Source organism: Fragaria vesca, linkage group LG6 (assembly GCF_000184155.1).
Source record: "Fragaria vesca subsp. vesca linkage group LG6, FraVesHawaii_1.0, whole genome shotgun sequence".
Lineage (NCBI taxonomy): Eukaryota > Viridiplantae > Streptophyta > Magnoliopsida > Rosales > Rosaceae > Fragaria > Fragaria vesca.
In genome coordinates this window covers 37,759,282-37,778,862 of record NC_020496.1, presented here as the reverse complement: position 1 = coordinate 37,778,862, position 19,581 = coordinate 37,759,282, and the positions used below count along the sequence as shown (strand labels likewise).

The following is a 19,581-nucleotide window of genomic DNA, read 5'->3' as shown; positions in this document are numbered from 1 at the left end:
TCAATGCTGATCGCAACGCCCAACCTTGAATTAGTGAAGTCACAAGTGGCCACAACTCAACTCGTTCTCACCTACCAACTGCTCCTGCCTTGATTGGTTTTCCAGGTGTATCATCAATGTGCACTAGCTTCCCATCAATATTTTCTCACTAATTTCAACAATATTTCAACAATCCGTTGCGATCAAGGACTAAAATATCGACGATTATAAAAATATTGTAGTTTAAAAAAAATAAATCTCGATGGATATATCGAAAAAAATATTAAATATCGATAGAAATTTTACAAAATTTTATCTAAAAATTGTGTATTCGACCATAAATAGACTAAATATAAAATATCAGAAAAATATAAAAATTAATATCGGCGCCCGTAAAAAATGGAAATCACGAAAAAATATTGAGAATATTTTGGATATTAGTCCTTGGTTGCGATTAATCGTGCGGTTCTTTTTTGCATATAAATGTGCTACTATTTAGTCTGAGTGATAGAAGTTTTTTGTTTGTAAACAAAGTGTCTTAAAATCGACTAAAAATTAAAATAGATCTACACACAATATCATCTGGTTACATATTACGGCATCTCCGATGGAGTTTAGGGTATGTCACGTAAACCCAAGAACAATATGTAAATTGCATCATGGACTTCATCGATCGTTTTACTTCCATGTAATGTAAAACTTTCTTAGACAACCAATTAACCACCACATAATAGTTAAGAATGATTTCCGAATTGTTATAAGCACTTCTTTTACAAGGAGCAAACATGCACAGATGCACCTGAAGATTTAGCTGAATTCCTCTATGCTTCTAACAAAAGCGCTGCTTAACAAAACAAAAGCACTTTGATTTCGACGATAAAGATAATTTCAGTTCGAAAATAGAAATGAAATAATAATAATAGCTATTAGTTTCTTGGGAAGGTATACCCCATCCCTGTCCCCGAAGGGAAGCTTTGAATAAGGTGGTGGGGGTGCTTCTGCTCCCCACCTGCTCCGGCGAGATTTCCCCGGCGCTGATCAACGCACTTCAACGAAGAAGGACTGACCTGCAAGAACATATAGTTCCCGGCAAACAGATCGCCGAAGTGAGACTGTCCATCCTTGAGTCTCTTCACAACTTTCTGACACGAAACTCTGAGATAACCATAAGCCAACTTGAGCTTCCTCCTCAGCAGCAACAACCTCCTCAAGCTCACGACTCTCCTCCTCAGCCTTAGCCTCCTCTTCCTAACACTCGGCACCAGCTTCGACTTGAGCTTGTACCAACTGATAATGCTTCTGTTACTCCTCGGCTTCGTGACCACCACCCTCTCCTTCTCGAAATCGTAGTAACTATCTTCCGCAAACCCATTATCGTCGTCGTTGCCGTGGTGCTGCCTCAGTTTCCGGTATGAAGGGAGCTTCACGGTGGCGGAGGAGGTCATGTTGCTAAGAAAGGTATGTGACGAAGGGTGGTGGAAGAGTGAGAATATTATGTGGTGTCGAGGAGTCGGTTTTCCTTGGTCATAATATGATGCAAAAGAAGGCAAAGTTGGTTCGGGAGGCTGGCTAGCTTTTAAGTTTTGCAATAAATGAAACGAACAAGGTGGCTGGCGAGTCCATATTATAATTCTTAGGTGGTGATCGTTGGTGTGGCTGGCGAGTCCTATCGCAAATCATTAACCATTTTGCTCTTGAATGTCATATTCTTTTTATTTTTTATATAACAAACATTAAAAACAAAACTACAAAACAAAACCGCGGTCTACACCATTCCTTAGCTAATCCAAATAGAATGCTGGGACATAAAATGGTTAGGCGGTGAAACAAAACTGCATAATCTAACTGAGAATGTGTGAAACGCTCTTATATATTTTGCTCTTATGACGTAGTTAACATAAGCATGAAATCACATATTCACAAAATAAAATAAAATCGTTACTTCGGATTTCGCTTAGCTATAGGATTTCATTAGTTTTAGACGTTAAAAATTCCGATCGGAGTGTTCATGTTTGAGAAAAATACATTTTCGTTACTATGTTACTACTATGATGAGATCAACTATGTTGCAAACTTACAATCATATACATATATCGAGCGCAAGTTTGAGTCACTGATCACGTAAGTTTGAGTCGCTCCTACTTTTCGATTAATAAGAGGCTACGATCCTTGTTAGGTTATAAAGCTGGAACTGACCATGCATGACACCAGGAGCTCGATCAATGCGAATGTGAAATCTAACTGAAACACGAGAAATCATTTGGTTTACAGATACAACACTACGAGATAGTGTTCAGTGAGCATCATCACCAAACTATAAATCCAAGAAAACGAAATGGAAGACTTTCTGAAAGCTATCAATCGAGAACCAAAGACAAACGATGGGACATCATCAATCATCATAGGAATGAATAACTACAGCCATAATAGGATTAGTATTGAATTGGTTGTGATCAAGACGCTGTTGCAGAACTTAGGTAAACAATCACATCACACCACACCACACCACACATTCATCTGCCAAAGGAAGCATTAATATGAGCTTCTTTTTCCATTTCATCCCCAATTGGTACAAAATGAAAATAGTAGAGTCTAGTGTATCATGTGCCATGGTTTCAAAGTAGATCACCGACAAAAGGGACTTGAACAAATGTGTGATCCACCTCCTATGAGACTGCCACAACTACTATATAATCCTCATATGCTTACTATTATTTGTTTTGAAAATCACTTTGGTACAGCTTCTGCTACAAGCAACAACAATCTATTCAATCACTGGAACACAGAAGCAAGAAGAAGATAGAACACAAGCCAACTACAAGGATGTACAGATGGTGGCGGTATTTCAATTTCTTAAGTTGAAAATTTAGCAAAACCTAACACCCTGATCGTCTAAGAAGGAATTGAGTTACAAGGAATATACTGAGCCCCCAAACGAACAAATAAAATCAAAGAATGTCAGCAGCCTTCACTAACGAGATGTGATTATACGGAAGTAGCAGCGTCAATAGAGTTTTATTCTGGTCTGAATTGGGCTCCGGCATATGGGGCACGTCTGAAGATCTTGTCCGCATTCGCAACACGTCTGCAAAAACATAAAGATATATTTAAATCTACCCTTGGGTCACTTATTCAGAGAGCAATGTTTCAAATTACAATACCTGATGCCCACAACCAAAGGCCATGTCTTTTGAATTTGTAAGGCAGATGGGGCAGACCTGTTCAAGACCATGTAAAGCTTAATATTAGTCATCAAGACTCGGGGAACACTAGATCATGGTATCAAAACAGCACAAACTGCATAAGCATGCAAGAGAGACCAAATGCTTTAAGGCTTCCATGGAGTTGATCGTACAATTAAATCTAAAAACACAGCTACTACTTGGATGGACAATCATGCAGTAAAACACAGACATATAAGCAGTAAATTCTCATGTATACACATATTCAGATAAATCAAGTTCTACAAGTAGTAATTAAATGGCGCCAACTTGTTCATTCTCTCTGGTTTTTGTGCTAAATCAACTTGTTCATAGGCTGGACAGACAGATATTATCACTAGAAAAACCATGAGTTTTTTTAAATGCACAATCATTCATGAGCGCAAGTTAATCCCTCATTATAAACATGGAAAATTCTTTTCTAGATGAAAGCCATGTTGGCACACCTGATTATCATAAGTAGAACTGGTAGCAGGTGGAGCTGTAGCTGTAGTGAAAGAACTGTTGTCTTCATAATAAGGAGGAACACTCGGCTCATGAGAAGGTTTTGAACTGCTGAAAGATGGCGCGGCATAGGAAGGTTTTGAACTGCTGAAAGATGGCGTGGCATAGGAAGGTTTTGAACTCTTGAAAGATGATGCACCATAGTGAGGTGGTGGGAGAGGAACCCTGTGGGGAGAATTGCCCTTCTGACCACTGCCAATATATATGAAAATTAACAAGAGTAATGAAAAGCCTCTAGAAGTAAGGGAGTAGGAAATGTTGTTACCCAAGGAGATTAAGCTCTATTGTCGCTTTATACTGAGGCGGAATTTCCATCAAGGCTGCTAGAGCAAATTCAGTCTCCTTCCGCAAGGACGGCACATTCTTTGACATTATTTCAGTAAAGTTCACAAACTATAAACAAGAAAGGAAATGAGCTATCAAATTTATATCTTCTATAATACTCATAAAACAAACAAAAAGAAGATCATGAGTGCCAGAAAGAAAAACCTATTCAATTGCTAACCACTTACTTGGAAATTATCAAATGCCCGAGAAGGAATGTTGTCATCAAATTCTTTCATCATGTCCCAGGGCCCATCTCCAACACCAACTAATATAATTGATAGAGGGAACTTGCTGTGATGGAAAAGCAGAAAATGTTGGATAAACAATAACTTAACAGCGCCAGAATTGACGAAAGTACTACACTAACCTTGCTTCAACAATTGCATCAACTGTCTTCTGTTCCTGCGGACTTAGCTTGCCACCCTCAGTATCAACACTTCTAGTTACCTGAGGAAATCACCATTTTGATAAGATGCTTTGTTGGCGAAAACACATAAAAATAATCACAATAATAATAAAAATAAAATCTATGCCACTTCAAAGCCTTCCAAAGAAAAGATAATGCCATATTAACTAGAATATTTGATCTTATGTACTACCCCATTAGTGAATCAACCAAGGCAAGAAAATTCAGGAAGAAAGGATTAGCTTCTTTATGAATAGGACACTGTATGTCTACTGATTCATAAAGATTATATCAGCGTGTTGCCAATAACCAACGGTAGCACTCAATTTTAAGTCTTAAGAAGGAGAGCTGGAGTAAGTTGGTTTCTCATGTCATGGAAGCAGTGAACACTCATGCTTTTTGAACTACAAACACTGAAAGACTCTCCATATATCCAGACTGTAACGCCTAACACATAACTTATCAGCAGACAAAAATGAATTTGCTTTGGATATTAGTTTACAAGTACCTAAGGTCAATTTAGACTTGAAAATTGCAATTTTATGAAAAATAGCTCAATATATGCAATACGTTTTGTTGACAAGTCACACATTTTTTTCTAATTTTAAAAGCAAAGTTATAGCTTGATTGGCATGTATGGTACTCTAGTTGCATTATAAAAAAAATGAAACAAGGCAAAATACCTGGCCATCTGCAATTATCACTAGGACATGGTATTGGCCACCACTCTGCTCAACAATAGTCATGGCCATTTCAATTACAGGTGCAAAAGAAGTCGGTCCTGCCAAAATTAACAACAATAAATGTACTATGACTGCTTCTAGAATGAGGACTACATCAAGCAACAAACAGATACTAGGAGTCATCGGTCAAACCTGCAAGGCGAAGATTAGGAACAATTTCCCTGTAGCGAGTCAATACTTCCTCAAACCCATTGCAATGTCTATCGTCTGGGTAGAAACTAAAAACATCTTGATCATGAGTTGTTGCTGCAAGTAACAGAAGTAGTTCTTTTCAGTTTCACTCAAAAGAAACCAAATTCTGGAGAAACAAAATGACAGTAAGGATTTATATATTACCATCTCCAAAACCATAACATGGAATGATGTTATCCTCATCAAAAGCAGCCAAGGTTTTTCCAATAATGGTTATTGCATGCTCATAGGGATTCTGACCACCCCCAATGTGATGCAAGCTTCTTCTGTTAAACGAATTCTTGCCTATATTTTCACAAAACCATGTCAGATTGTTCCACAAAACACACTACATATACATATCACTCCATAAATTTGATGCGAAAAAAAGGCCTCACCAGTCCACTCATTGCTCTTTGTGAAATCAATACCAACTATCAAATTGGAAGACTCAAGTCCAGCACGCGCAAGTGCCTCAGTCACCTACAAATAATTTAACCATTGTAACACTAAGAAACAAGCTTCAACCAAAAACCAACACATTACATAAATACAACACATCATTTACCTCCTCGAGGGAATTGTAATTGTCAGCAATCCTCGAATATCTCCTGTCCAACTTCCTTTTCCCGCCATAATCCGGCGGCGGGGGACTGGAATACTGTGATGATGGATATGATTGCTGCTGGGGTGCATATCCCTGACTCTCTTGACCATAATCCTGCGGCGGATATGAATACTGTGGTGCGGGATAGGATTGCTGAGGTGCAGCATATGGTGGTTGCACATGAGGATAACCACTCCAAGAAGAAGAAGAAGAAGAAGAAGAAGAACTATTCTGCCTGAAACTCCCATCCTCCTTTGAACTTCTCCCACCCATATTTCCTCACAATGCAATTAACCCAAAACTCACAATGAAAAATCAGCCCCAGAATCAATACCTACAAATTCAGCCACCAAAAATCCAAGAACAATCAACCCTTTGATTTCAGCAAATCCTAAAAGGCTAAAACATATACATATATGATGTGTGCGTATATATATATACAGACTTAAACAGATAAATCAGAGGTGCAAAGACCCTGGAAGCTTCGTTACGAAGGAAACGGTGTTGGACACGACTCTGGTTTTCTAAAACCGACTAAAAAACTCGGTTTGGTTGAGGAAACGTAACAGAGTTGAACAACCCAGATCAGGATAATCACTATTAGGTAAATTTTGGGGAAGAAGAAAAAGAAGAGCAGAGGTGAATGACCCAGATACATTATAGAATCAAAGAACCCAAGAAACTGAAATCAACGGCTACATGATTCAAAATTGAAGACAAGGAGATCGTACCTCTGTGTGTTTAAGGAAGAAGGTGTGCGAAACATGGTGAACCAGTTCCACAGCCAGGTCTTTGAAGTGAAAGTGATTGTGGATCTAATTATTATTAAATATTTATATACGAAAGTGTGAAGCCTTTTATCATGTCGATCTTTTTAAAAGTGGGTATATTGCTTTTCTTGACTAGAAGCTCACATGGAAGTTTTGACCAAGTGGCTTGTTTTTTTTTTTTCTCCTGCTTTTCTTTTTCTTGAAGCCTTGTTAATAAGGTAAGAATCGAAACACAATGACGTCGATAAAAATTTTGTCAAGAAATTGACTGTTAAGAATAAGAGGAAGTTACTTTGCATCATTTAATCTTGTAGCATAGTTTTCTGTTAGTAAGTGAGAGATTTTGAGTTCGACTTACGAAATACTAGTTAAAACGTTTGAGTTGTTTACTTGAAGAGAAAAAGAATAGAAGAAGTTGTTTAATGAGCTCAACCGACTTAAATAGTGAATTTGAAAGGAGTCTAAGACCCTCAACAACCATATTCAGTTTCTTATAAACAAGAGTGATATCACAATCTAACTTAAACATTGATTTTGATATAACTTGTAGTGCTCTAACGTCGATTTAAGAGAGTATGTTTCCTACTAGCTCTCACGATTATATGCTATTTATTTAAAGTACAATCCTTGAGTCACATTATATCAAAAAAATAGTTGCGTTCCATATGGAGGCAACAAAATTTAACACCATACTAATAGGCTTCATCATCTGCTTCAACCATTGTCTAACACAATCAATTTAAAGTTGCAAAAAATATATCAGGTAAATGATATCATGCAACTCTTTGACAAGTTATACCATCAAGTTTTGCTAGTAACAAACAGATTTCATAAGCTAAACTGCTAAAAGATGTAGCTTGTAAATTGCTAAAAGCTAGATGTAGCTTGTTCACGATTCAAGTTAGGAATGATGTGTCGTTTAATTCGGAAAGAAGACTTTGCGATACGAAATGACCTGTTCTCTTTTGAGAATTCATAATCAAATGATCGACCTTGTTAGCCTCACGTAAGAGTTTCCTTCAGCCTCACGTAGAGCTCGCGGCACTATGTTCCCGACCTTTTTTTTCCTTTTCTTTTGGTCTTACCTCCTTTATTCACTCCTTACCCTCTTTTCTCTTTCTTACGCATACTAATCCCCGGGATATATAAGCAATCTGAAGGTCATTGATCGAAGAAATAAGTTAAACAACTAGTTATCGATCATGGAGTTGATGAATGTGGTACGGAACATTCTGTGCAAACTACCTGTGAAATCTCTGAAGAGGTTTCAGTCCGCTTCCAAGCCTTGGCATGATTTCATGCATGATCCAGAATTCATCTTCAACTCTGAATAAGCTAATATATACAGAATCTGGGCATGAAAACGATTCAATAACACTCTTCAACTTACAAAAAATAAATCCAACCTCACTTCCAATTGTCTAGGTAAATGTCCATTTGCAAAAGCAGTGCTTCCAATTGTCGTTGCTAATTAAAGTGTAATTGAGTGAACATGAGAGGCAACGTTTGCATAACAATTGGCATGAACACCAATACTACTCTAACATGAGAAGCTAGTACAGAAACCTTGTGAACCATTGTCTAGATTAATGTACGTCTTTGATCTGTGTTATATTACAAATTGGTTCTTTGCTCCTCTTTTTTTATTTTTTTAGTTTGTGTTCTTCTGCATCTTTGGAGTTTTATCAATTTTTTTCCTTGTTATCGAGAAAATTGAATTTTGTTTTCTAGATCCTAAATTCTAAATTTTCCTTCTTTGCTTTTAATTTAATTTGTTATGAAATTAGGTAACGTCACGTCACCCGCCACATCAATTAGTTATATGTTGACATCATATTTAGAATTAATCTAGACCATTGAATGTTTTAATATCTAATGGTTAATAAATAGTGTCAAAATTTGTGTCAAATTTAATGTCCCTTGGACCGGACCTTAAATTCTTTGTTTACGATGAGATTCTGACCTGATTAAATGACGAAATTACCCTCAACCCCAACCCTGCTGACCTGGCCCCCAAGTGGATTGAAGGAAACGCACATGTCTAAAATCCTTATAAAAGCGCTGCTGACCTGGCCTCCAACACCTCAGCCAGAGGCTAGATCCTTCTATGCTGAGCCTTAGGGAGGAAGGTGAAGCTGCGGAAGAAGCGTTTCGATATTATGACGAAATTACATCCCAGTGGCTACCCTCAAACCCAGGGTGAGAGAGCATATATATGTGTGTGTGTGTGTGTATATATATATATCCCAAGGGAGGAAGGTGAAGCTGCGGAATGGGGAACAGGAGTTCTGTTAACTTGCCAGTGTTAGTCATCTTACTATGCTTTAGTAGTCTTGGCTTATATATTCTTTCACTAGCTTATGATCTTCATGGTTTCCGTTAATATTAATATGATCTTCATGCTTTAGACCTGTTAGATAGAAATGTAGAGGCGGTAGAGCTACTGCTGTCGCAACTCGTAGCTAGCTATTTCTGAGGGACTCCATTTCATGCTTCTTGCTCGATTATACTGAGGAACTCTAGCATATTACTGAGGGGAAATACATTATGTTCTCCATTTAATTGGGTTTCCTTCAAATTGTAGTCTGAAGTTGGTGAAATTAAATCCAACATTACCTTCTTACTGCTCATAATCAACATGCTCAATTGATTTTTCATCATTAAAACTCAAGGATCTCTTTCAGATATTGAAGAATATAAGGAAATTCCATGTAGGAGTAACCAAGGCAATGGATAAATCTTCCTAGCTGCAACTCATTCGTAGCCATAGTCGATCTTTTTCACTAATTTGATGAATAGTTTTTAACTCGATCAATTTTCTTATGGTCTTAATAAATAACAGAATGGAGCAGGGTGCACCTAGGAGCAAATCTATGGTGGGATTGAACAAATGTATTGTTTCTCTCATCACCATCGTTGGCTTTTGCCTCCAATTGAAATTTGCAAATTCATCCCCAGACTACAACAGTACACTATTGATGAGGCTGTTTGTTATCGACGTATCGGCTTACTACGGGTCAATATCTGTCATGATACTCCAAAATGATCACGGTACAGTAGACTTTCGTAAATTCATGAATAGGATTATCATCATGTTGGGAACTCTGGCTCTCGCTTTAGAGCTGCTCATCCTCTTTCCACCTTTTGGTTGGCTCGTTCTCTTCATCTGGAGTATCTGTTTTGTAAGTGTTGCGAGCAAATCATACCAATACTTGAAAACATTATGTGAAAGAGGAGTCTCAGCTCTTGTTCTAGCCATTGGTGAATTGAAAGAGAAGCTAATCGTGATGAGCGGCGACTTGATGGAGAGTTTCGCAGTTGCAGGTATTGTTCGTGCCTCTGAAAGACTGAAGGAGCTGATCATCAGGATATGCCGCTGGACTGAGCATGAAGCACAAAACCAGAACTAGATCATGAATGAGCTACCTGTTTAATTCATACTACAGTATCTACCCGCCTAGGCGCCTACCACAATTATATCGAATGCATTTGATTCGCAATTAATTCAGTTTGTAATAAGCACTGTAATATGCAAAGTACATTGAGTTTGAGGCTTGAAGTTGAGACAAAAAATTAATAAACTTCTTACGGATAACTGCATAAATCCTACTATAATTATTATCATTAGCAGGATCCAAAACAACAATTAAACCTTGTGCAATAATCTAAACGTGGCTAGAACAACGGTCCAAAACAACAAAGTAACCGAGAGAGCCTCCAACAACGCTAGGCCTTGAAGGTCACTCGAGAAATTTCTAGTTATTAAGGGTCAGTAGGTATATATAGTCCCTAATTAATGGCAAAATTGTTGCTTTGGTTTGGTTACTGAGAAACCTGAAGAAAGTTATAAGTGTTACTCTGTTCCGAGCACGACCTTAAAACATAATGCAAAAACTAAGGTGTTACTGATCTAGATGATGAGTATTGAGATTGGTAAGTAAAGGATGGTCGGCAAATTCGTTACGTAGCTATTTAATTATCATCTATATTCGATTTCCTTCATGGTCACTGTTTACCAATTCATTGATCTTTGTTCGAATGGAACGGCGTCCATGCCACCTCACTAGAGTTTATACGGTAAGTGATAGTGCAGCGCCATTTCGTTCGCCTAAGGTGTCGTCCATGTTGGTCTTTTACTCATACATAACTACACTGTCTTTCATTCTTCCTCTTTCATAATCTCAAAGCAATTTTCAGTATCACTCTCTTTGCATTTTACTTACATTGCAGCATTCCTCATGGCCAAGATCAAGATTGTCATAAATGGTATTATATGCATTATTTCTTCATTGCCGCTGAGCTATTTGCATGCATTACATCAATGTTCTTGATCTGATGTTATGTGGTGAAGGGTTTGGAAGAATCGGCCGCTCGGTGACTAGGGTTGCTCTACAAAGAGATGATATCGAAATCGTTGCTATAAATGATCCTAATATCAACGCCAAGTATATGGTATCGGTATGTACACAATTTCTGAAATGATAATGTAACATTGTCGGATGAGTTAGTTTAGAGTAATATGAAGCTAACCGGTTAGCTACTCTTGCATCGGTATGTAAATGTGTATGCATGTCTTGCGCATCGGACTTGATTTCTCATCGGATTGTCTTACGCACTACATGTTTAAGTACGACAGTGTTCACGGGAAGCACCAACATGAACTTAAAAGAAAGTTGGTAAGGAAACGGTGGAAGCACCAACATTACCAAGTGGAAGCACCAACATGAACTTTCTTCTAATGTTGATTTACACCAGAACAATCAACCCTTTGATTCCAGCAAATCCTAAAAGGCTAAAACATATACATATATGATGTGTGTGTGTATATACACAGACTTAAACAGAGAAATCAGAGGTGCAAAGACCCTGGAAGCTTAGTTACTAAGGAAACGGTGTTGGACACGACTCTGGTTTCTTTAACCGTTCAAAAAAAAAACTCGGTTTGGTTGAGGAAACGCACCTCAACTGGAGATCGTACCTTTGTGTGTTGCAGGAAGGTGTGTGAAACATGGTGAACCAGTTCCACAGCCAAGTCTTTGAAGTGAAAGTGATTGTGGATCTAATAATTATTATTAAATATTTATATACGAAAGCAGTGGCGGATCTAGAATCTGAATATTGGGTAGACTTCAAATTTGGCCGAAGGCTAAAAAAAGTTTTCAAATACAACTATGCAAAATTTAAGAACTCAAGTAGACGTTAATATGTCTTTAAAAAAAAGTAGGTGTCAATGAAAGTAGAAGAAATTTCAAAAATCAAAGACAAATTTAAAAACTCAACAAATTTTTTCCAAAAGTGTGGATTTTTTGAGATTTAAGAAGAAGAAGACTAAAAAACTAGAAGAAAAAGCGATTGATGAATAGAAGAACTAAAGAACAGAAGAATAAAGACGTAATCACGTATAAAAAAAGAGGAGATGCACAGCTAGTGGGAAGTTGGGTAGGCTTGACCGAACAAAAATACACATATCAAAAAAAAAGAAAACCATGATATACCTAGATTTTTTTTTAACTCCAAAAAACTTGGTTGGGCTTGAGCCCTCCCAACTTGGTTTTGGCTCCGCCCCTGTACGAAAGTGTGAAAACTTTTATCATGTCGATCTTTTCAAAGGTTCAAGCTCCATTTCCAATAATGTTTGTTCCTTGCAATGGCATATACTGCTTGCACCATGCAAACTATCGCGTCGACGACACCTTTCACGTAATTATATTGATCAATGTAAGCCTTGAGGGAACTCAAACTCGTTCCAGAACCAGATACTCCCCTTCCTGTAGGTTTTCAACAATTCTATGCAACCTACTTCGTTGGATTCGGTTACGATCCGAAAACCAACGACTACAAATTTGTGTTGGTGAGGGTGTGTTATGAGGATTCATGGAAATTCGATGATAGTGATGAAGGTTGGCCGTGTGATTGTCGCGTAATGAGAAATAAGACAAGGAAATGTACACTTTGGTGGCATACAGAGAGGAAACACTATACCAGTCAGATTGTTATATACAGCTTAAGTTCTAATTCTTGGAAAAACTTAGATGATTATGTTCATGATATTAATTTGGTTGGGCTTGAGCACGTATTGGTTGAACCAGCTGGTGACTTCCTCTCTACTTATGTTGATGGCATTTGTTATTGGTGGATCTATTCTAATAATCTAACTTCCGTGCAAGTCACCGAACCCGGTGACTATTGGATACTTTTGTATTTTAACTTGGTTGATCAAGTGTTGGGACAGATCATGCTTCCGCCGGAGATGGTGGTTTTTAGATCACCGAACCCCGTTGCTTCTGATACGATTTTATTAAGTATCTAGTTCACTTTCAGTGTACGGTGAATCTCTGTGTCTGGTTATTACAAACTACTGTGAGACATATCAGGATATCCATATTTTGATATCTGAGTTATGCATGTTCTTGGACTAAACAATTCACAGTAGAACCTATCAGATGTCTTTGGAGTCCATGGGGGTTTTGGTCGAATAATGGTATGTTGTTTATGTTGGTATATTGGCTATTACTATTCAACACTAAGATCTCCTAATGCATCTAGGAAAGGAAGAGATCAAGAAAGCAGCTTGATCAGAGGTATTTTGAGAGCCAATCATGAATCACAAGGTAATGAATTTCAAAATTCTCATATATGGTAAGTTAATCTCTTTCCAACTTATTCATTTATTTGAGAAAAAATTTTAAGAATAGTACATGACAAACAGTCCACTCTCAATTTTGATGTTTCAAGTTTCAAAACAATCAAAATGGTACATGACGTTTAAAAACCGGCAGACTTTTAGCACATACCGTTAATAACCCCGTTAACTCTATGTAATTTCTCATTTTTCAAAAGGTGGTTTCGGGTTTTCTCCATTCTCTATTTCTTTATATTATGTTTTCTTTTTCTTTTTTTCTATTTATATATTTTATTTTTGTGAATATTTTTTCTATTTATATACTTTTTTAATCTTGTAAACTCAGATCATATATTCTCAAAGACTTTTTAAATCAAATCATCTTTCAACTTCCTCTCATAGTTTTACTTCGATTGTCTTTTTTGTGTATGCTGGGTTTGAACGGGGACGAAAAAGAGAGAACAATATATTTTGTTCCTTTCTTATTTCCCTCTCTTTATTAATTATTAATTTAATTATTTATTTTAATAATTTATTACTGCTAAATTAAGGAGTAACGGATTTGCCTCTCAAAGTTTAATAGAAAACACATTAGATAACAAAGAATATAACGGTATGTATATATTTTCGGGTGAGATTACAAGTTCATGTACCGTTATGATTTCTTTAAAACTTGAAACACTAAAATTAGGAGTAGATCATTTGTCATGTACTGTTCTTAAAATTTTCCCTTTATTTATGAAAAATTTTGATGAAAAGATTTGTATTTGGGAATTTCCATATCAGATACATTAAGGTGATTATTTGCAAAATCTTGAGTCATTTTAGGACATCTAATTATATGCATTAGAATATTTATCTGCATAAATCTTGGGAGATCTAAACATATCTGTTCGTTCATGTTAGTGAACGTAATCATTGTTCTCTGTAGACTAAGTGATTGATCTGTGGAAAATTTGATTTCTATATTATAGCATGAAACTAATTCATGAGTTTTGGAAAGTGCAAAATGAAGGTGGACTGACTGCATCTTTCCAGAAAAGAAGATTAATCTTCTCATTGAATTGCATTAGTTGAGGGGGAGTGCTAACCTTTATAAATTGCTTATGCTGTGGTATGTGAAAGTTAAGCTTTTTGTGAATGATTAGAGTCCTTGATATTTGGAGTTGATATTGTGTATGATCGTTTACAAATTGCTTGAGTGTGTTGTTTCAAAGACTGAGTCCCTCTCTCTTACTTGCATTCAGGTTGCTTTTGAGATTGCTAGAGAAAAGGCGTTGTGAGAGAAGGAAGCTGGTTATGTTGCAGAACTCAGCTAACTGGTTGTGTGAAAGAACCAAAAGATATTGATTGTGTGAGGATCAGTTGGAGAAACTAAGAGTGATTAAGTCTTAGGTTTTGATCATGTATCTAGTTGCGAGTAAGAACTAGAAAACTAAGAGTGACATTAGTCTTAGTGTCTTTGATTCAGTTTTTCTTTTTAAAGATACATGAGTTTAAATCATTTGTGTGAGAAGTAAGAGTTGTAAATAGATTCAAGTATTGATAGTTAAGTGAGAACTATTCCTCTTGTAAACTCTGAATTGAAGATTAATTGAATAATCTTGCTTGGTGCTTTTTCCCTCGTTGAGGTTTTGCACCAAGCCTTTGAATAAAATTGTCTGTGCTATTTTCGACTATGTTTTTAATCCATTTCTATATTTTCAGTTTATGGTGGATAGATTTCAAAGGAATGGGCAGCTGGTTGTATACGACCTGAGTACGCAAAAGGGGACAATCTATCATGTTGGGAACGTTGACCGTGTTTCTGCCTGTTCAGAGAGTTTAGTTTTGGTGATAGATGATGTACGAGATGAGCAAAATATGATGTTTAGTGTTATTGAAGATCATCTATCGGATCCTTATTATTGAAGATCATCTCTCGAATTAGTTGGTTTATTGAGAACTAGTTGGTTTGTGGCGCATGATGTTAAATGCCTAATTTTTTTTTGTTGTTGGTAAGAATGAAGTCAAAGGCTCAGAACAAAAAAACTACAAACAGAAACTAACCAATACTACTGGTTCTAAAACTTCTACACCTAGCAACTCCCACAATATCATCAAGGAGAGCTTCAGTAACAATAACAAGGAGCTCATAGAGATAACATATGCCTTGAGCATTGAGATCGAGTACTGTTCTCGGCCGGCAAATCAGCAACCATATTGCGCTCATGGTGAATATGCTTAACATGGATTGAGGCAAATATAATTAAATGAACTACATGATATAGAATTTCACTTCCTGGAATAGGTATTGATATAAATATACTAACATTAACATACTATTTCATAACCCTTGTGAAATAGGCAATGAAATGACCAATATGGTATGATTCATTTTTTGTAAATAAAAATCAAAGCTCAATACCTACTACAAAATTATTTTCAATGCCTTTAGATTTTTTTTTGACCCAAAAATTAAGTTAAGATTTACTACATCGTAATTAAAAAGAATATTATATAAATATATTAATTTATCTCAAGGTATTACATGTTTCTAAATAATTTCTCCATCCACTATTCATCCTAAATAATATGTTACAATTTAATATATAAAAAAAATGTTACAATGCATCAAAGAAATATAATGAATAAGCTAGAAATGGTACATATATAAGTTCTTTGTTAACAATCTACCACTATCATTAGCTAGCCACGTTGCTATTCCTAGTGGGGAACATCAGAGTCATCACTTGTTCGGATATACCCAGTCGACCTCAAAACCTGACCTGGCGGAGTTGAAAAGTTTGAAAAAGCACACGAAAAACTTCACGACTTTCCTTCTTATATATCCCAATGGAGTATAAGAAGCGACTAAGAAACTTCCAAGGGAGTAGGAAGCAAGATTTCTTATATGGATCCTTCCTTTATATCCCAAGGGTGTAAGAAGTAAGAAGCGATCAAGTAAGAAGCGACTCCTTTAAGTGTATCTAAGGACTCTAATCCTTATAACTTCATTTCTTATATAGGAGTATAGTGAATAAGCTAAAAATGGTATATATAAGTTCTTGTTTACAGTCTACTAGGATCATTAGCTAGCGCAGTGGTGGGGAACATCACTTGTTCGAATCCCTCAGTCGTCGTTGCTGCAACTTATGGGAAATTACCCTCAAACCCTGAGCTGGCGGAGTGGAAAATCACAAGAAGTCGTTGCTGCAACTGATGGGACCCTCAGACCCCCTAATCACATGATGGGACCCTCAAACCCCCTCAGAAATTCCTACCTATAAATATATCTGCATATGTCTTTTGTCCTTGAACAGGACCTAAAAATCTTTTTGCTTTTTGTCCTTGAACAGGACCTAAAAATCTTACTTTCAAAAAAAAAAGGACCTAAAAATCTTTTTGTGATGAAGGATAAAGTGTAGAGACAAAGAGATAGCAAGAGAATCATCATCTTATTCATTGATAGGAGCCCTTTATATAGGGAATTACACAATACCAATATGGTAAGGATATGAATACATAGATCTAGTCTAACTACATATCCTATTAACATAAGGCCATGACACACATAGAGAATATCCTAGAACATTTTGCTTTTTTCCCTTGAACATGACCTAAAAATCTTTTGCCTTTATTCCCTTGAACAGGACCTATCTTTTTTTTTTTTTTTCTTTTGAACAGGTCCTATAAGTGTATGTCTAATCCTTATAACTTCATTTCTTATATATCCCAAGGGAGTAAGAAGCGAGGGAGGAAGGTTTGAGCTCCACAAATATTAATTTATCTCAAGGTATTACATGTTTCTAAATAATTTCTCCATCCACTATTCATCTATTTGATCCTAAATAATATGTTACAATTTAATCAAAAAAAAAAATGTTACAATGCATTAAAGAAATATAGTGTCTAAAGCTTAAAATAGTATATATATATATATATATATATATATGTGTGTGTGTGTTCTGTGTTTACCATCATTAGCTAGCGCGCAGTAGTTGGATTGCTATTCCCTAGTGGTGAACATCTCACATCACTTGTTCGAATCCCCAGTAGTCGTTGGGAGAGAGATTTTGACATGATGAAATAACGAAATTACCCTCAAGTGACAATTTAGGGAGTTTGGATTATGCTTTCTCACCGTACCTGACTGAACAGTACCTGACTAAAAGTTTGCTGCTTTACACTAAACCAAAAGAATTCTTCATGTCTACCAAAAGTTAACACTAAGCCAAAAGAATACATTTTCTACATGTCCTTATAACTTCATTTCTTATATATCCCAAGGAAGTAAGAAGCGAGAGGGAGGAAGGTTTGAGCTCCACAGAGATGGGGAACAGCAGTTCTGTTAACCCTAAACCAAAAGAATTCTACATGTCTACCAAAAGTTAACACTAAGCCAAAAGAATTCTAGAATTCTACATGTCTACATGTCCAAAAGTTAACACTAAGCCAAACGAATTCTACATGTCTACATGTCCAAAAGTTAACACTAAGCCAAAAGAATTCTACATGTCTACCAAAAGTTAACACTAAGCCAAAAGAATTCTAGAATTCTACATGTCTACATGTCCAAGAGTTAACACTAAGCCAAATGAAATCTACATGTCTACATGTCCAAAAGTTAACACTAAGCCCAAAAGTTAACACTACACCAGAAGTACATGTCTGAATTCCTATAAGTATGTCTAATCCTTATAACTTCATTTCTTATATATCCCAAGGGAGAAAGAAGCGAGAGGGAGGAAGGTTTGAGCTCCAGAGAGATGGGGAACAGCAGTTCTGTTAACTTGCCAGTGTTAGTCATCTTACTAGCTACAATATATTTTGCACGCTTTAGTAGTCTTAGCTTATATATTCTTTCACTTGCTTATGATCTTCATGGTTTCCGTTAATATTAATATGATCTTCATGCTTTAGACCTGTTGATAGAAATGTAGAGCTACTGCATGCTGTCGCAACTCCTAGCTAGCTATTTCTGTTCAGTCTCCGTCGTTGTCGTCTCCATTTCATGCTTCTTGCTCAATTATACTGAGGAACTCTAGCATATTACTGAGGGGAAATACATTATGTTCTCCATTTAATTGGGTTTCCTTCAAATTGTAGTCTGAAGTTGGTGAAATTAAATCCAACATTACCTTCTTACTGCTCAATTGATTTTTCATCATTAAAACTCAAGGATCTCTTTCAGATATTGAAGAATATAGGGAAATTCCATGTAGCTAGGAGGAACCAAGGCAATGGATAAACCTTCCTATCTGCAACTCATTCGTAGCCATAGTCGATCTTTTTCACTAATTTGATAAATAATTTTTAACTCTTATCAATTTTCTTATGGTCTTAATAAATAACAGAATGGAGCAGGGTGCACCTAGGAGCAAATCTATGGTGGGATTGAACAAATGTATTGTTTCTCTCATCACCATCCTTGGCTTGTGCCTCCAATTGAAATTTGCAAATTCATCTTCAGACACACTATTGATGAGGCTGTTTGTTGTCGACGTATCGGCTTACTTCGGGTCAATAGGTGTCATGATACTCCAAAATGATCACGGTTCAGTAAACTTTCGTAAATTCATGAATAATATTATCATCATGTTGGGAACTCTGGCTTTCACTTTAGAGCTGCTCGTCCTCTTTCCACCTTTTGGTTGGCTCGTTCTCTTCATCTGGAGCATCTGTTCTGTTAGTGTTGCGAGCAAGTCATACCAATACTTAAAAACGTTATGTGAAAGTGGAGTCTCAGCTCTTGTTCTAGCCATTGGTGAATTGAAAGAGATACTAATTGTGATGAGTGGCGACTTGATGGGGAGTTTCGCAGTTGCAGGAATTGTTCGTGCCTCTGAAAGACTGAAGGAGCTGTTCATCAGGATATGCCGCTGGACTGAGCATGAAGCACAAAACCAGAACCAGATCATGAATGAGCTACCTGTTTAATTCAAACTACAGTATCTACCCGCCTAGGCGCCTACCACAATTATATCGAATACATTTGATTCATAATTAATTCAGTTTGTAATACATTTGATTCACAATTAATTCATTCTTGTAACTCGCCTCTGTATTAGATTGAGATTGATAGGGTTTTCGTGAGATTTCGAAAGCCTTATTATTTGACCAGAAACTTCTTAATGTAATTTATTTTTCTTTTCGAAAAAAAAAACTTCTCTAATTTTATTGTCACATGCCCTGCTTCTTCTTTTATCTTTTTTCTTCGAGAGTACGAAGAAAATGACCTTATTAGCCCGA

General features: G+C 36.6%; 3 protein-coding genes across 3 annotated transcripts; 1 reads left to right on the top strand and 2 right to left on the bottom strand.

Annotated features, from left to right (window-relative positions):
- Positions 1 to 691: 691 nt before the first annotated feature.
- Positions 692 to 1,535, bottom strand: LOC101312562. The gene is made up of 2 exons (XM_004304627.1): positions 928 to 1,535; positions 692 to 820 (listed from the first exon to the last, which is right to left on the bottom strand). Exons 1-2 carry the CDS (start codon positions 1,422 to 1,424, stop codon positions 787 to 789), a joined length of 531 nt encoding a protein of 176 aa, XP_004304675.1. The 5' UTR covers positions 1,425 to 1,535; the 3' UTR covers positions 692 to 786.
- A 1,089-nt stretch (positions 1,536 to 2,624) lies between these two features.
- On the bottom strand, positions 2,625 to 6,299 carry LOC101312273 (E3 ubiquitin-protein ligase RGLG2-like). Its single transcript, XM_004304626.1, has 11 exons — positions 5,920 to 6,299; positions 5,750 to 5,834; positions 5,517 to 5,657; positions 5,313 to 5,426; positions 5,121 to 5,218; positions 4,399 to 4,478; positions 4,217 to 4,322; positions 3,970 to 4,097; positions 3,647 to 3,896; positions 3,141 to 3,197; positions 2,625 to 3,064 (listed from the first exon to the last, which is right to left on the bottom strand). Exons 1-11 carry the CDS (start codon positions 6,229 to 6,231, stop codon positions 2,984 to 2,986), a joined length of 1,452 nt encoding a protein of 483 aa, XP_004304674.1. The 5' UTR covers positions 6,232 to 6,299; the 3' UTR covers positions 2,625 to 2,983.
- A 4,667-nt stretch (positions 6,300 to 10,966) lies between these two features.
- LOC101308607 (glyceraldehyde-3-phosphate dehydrogenase-like) lies at positions 10,967 to 15,261 on the top strand. Its single transcript, XM_004306342.1, has 4 exons — positions 10,967 to 10,994; positions 11,080 to 11,182; positions 11,344 to 11,404; positions 15,058 to 15,261. The coding sequence occupies exons 1-4, from the start codon at positions 10,967 to 10,969 to the stop codon at positions 15,259 to 15,261; spliced, it is 396 nt and encodes a 131-aa protein (XP_004306390.1).
- The last annotated feature ends 4,320 nt before the right edge of the window (positions 15,262 to 19,581 follow it).

Coding starts and splice junctions, on each gene's coding strand:
- LOC101312562 (XM_004304627.1), bottom strand. CDS start 1,424: ATGACCTCCTCCGCCACCGTGAAGCTCCCTTCATACCGGAAACTGAGG. Junction 821..927: donor CCTTCGGGGACAGGGATGGG/GTATACCTTCCC, acceptor TTTGTTAAGCAG/CGCTTTTGTTAGAAGCATAG.
- LOC101312273 (XM_004304626.1), bottom strand. CDS start 6,231: ATGGGTGGGAGAAGTTCAAAGGAGGATGGGAGTTTCAGGCAGAATAGT. Junction 4,098..4,216: donor GGGCATTTGATAATTTCCAA/GTAAGTGGTTAG, acceptor TCTTGTTTATAG/TTTGTGAACTTTACTGAAAT. Junction 3,065..3,140: donor CCTTTGGTTGTGGGCATCAG/GTATTGTAATTT, acceptor ATGTTTTTGCAG/ACGTGTTGCGAATGCGGACA.
- LOC101308607 (XM_004306342.1), top strand. CDS start 10,967: ATGGCCAAGATCAAGATTGTCATAAATG. Junction 10,995..11,079: donor GATCAAGATTGTCATAAATG/GTATTATATGCA, acceptor TATGTGGTGAAG/GGTTTGGAAGAATCGGCCGC. Junction 11,405..15,057: donor ATGAACTTAAAAGAAAGTTG/GTAAGGAAACGG, acceptor CTATATTTTCAG/TTTATGGTGGATAGATTTCA.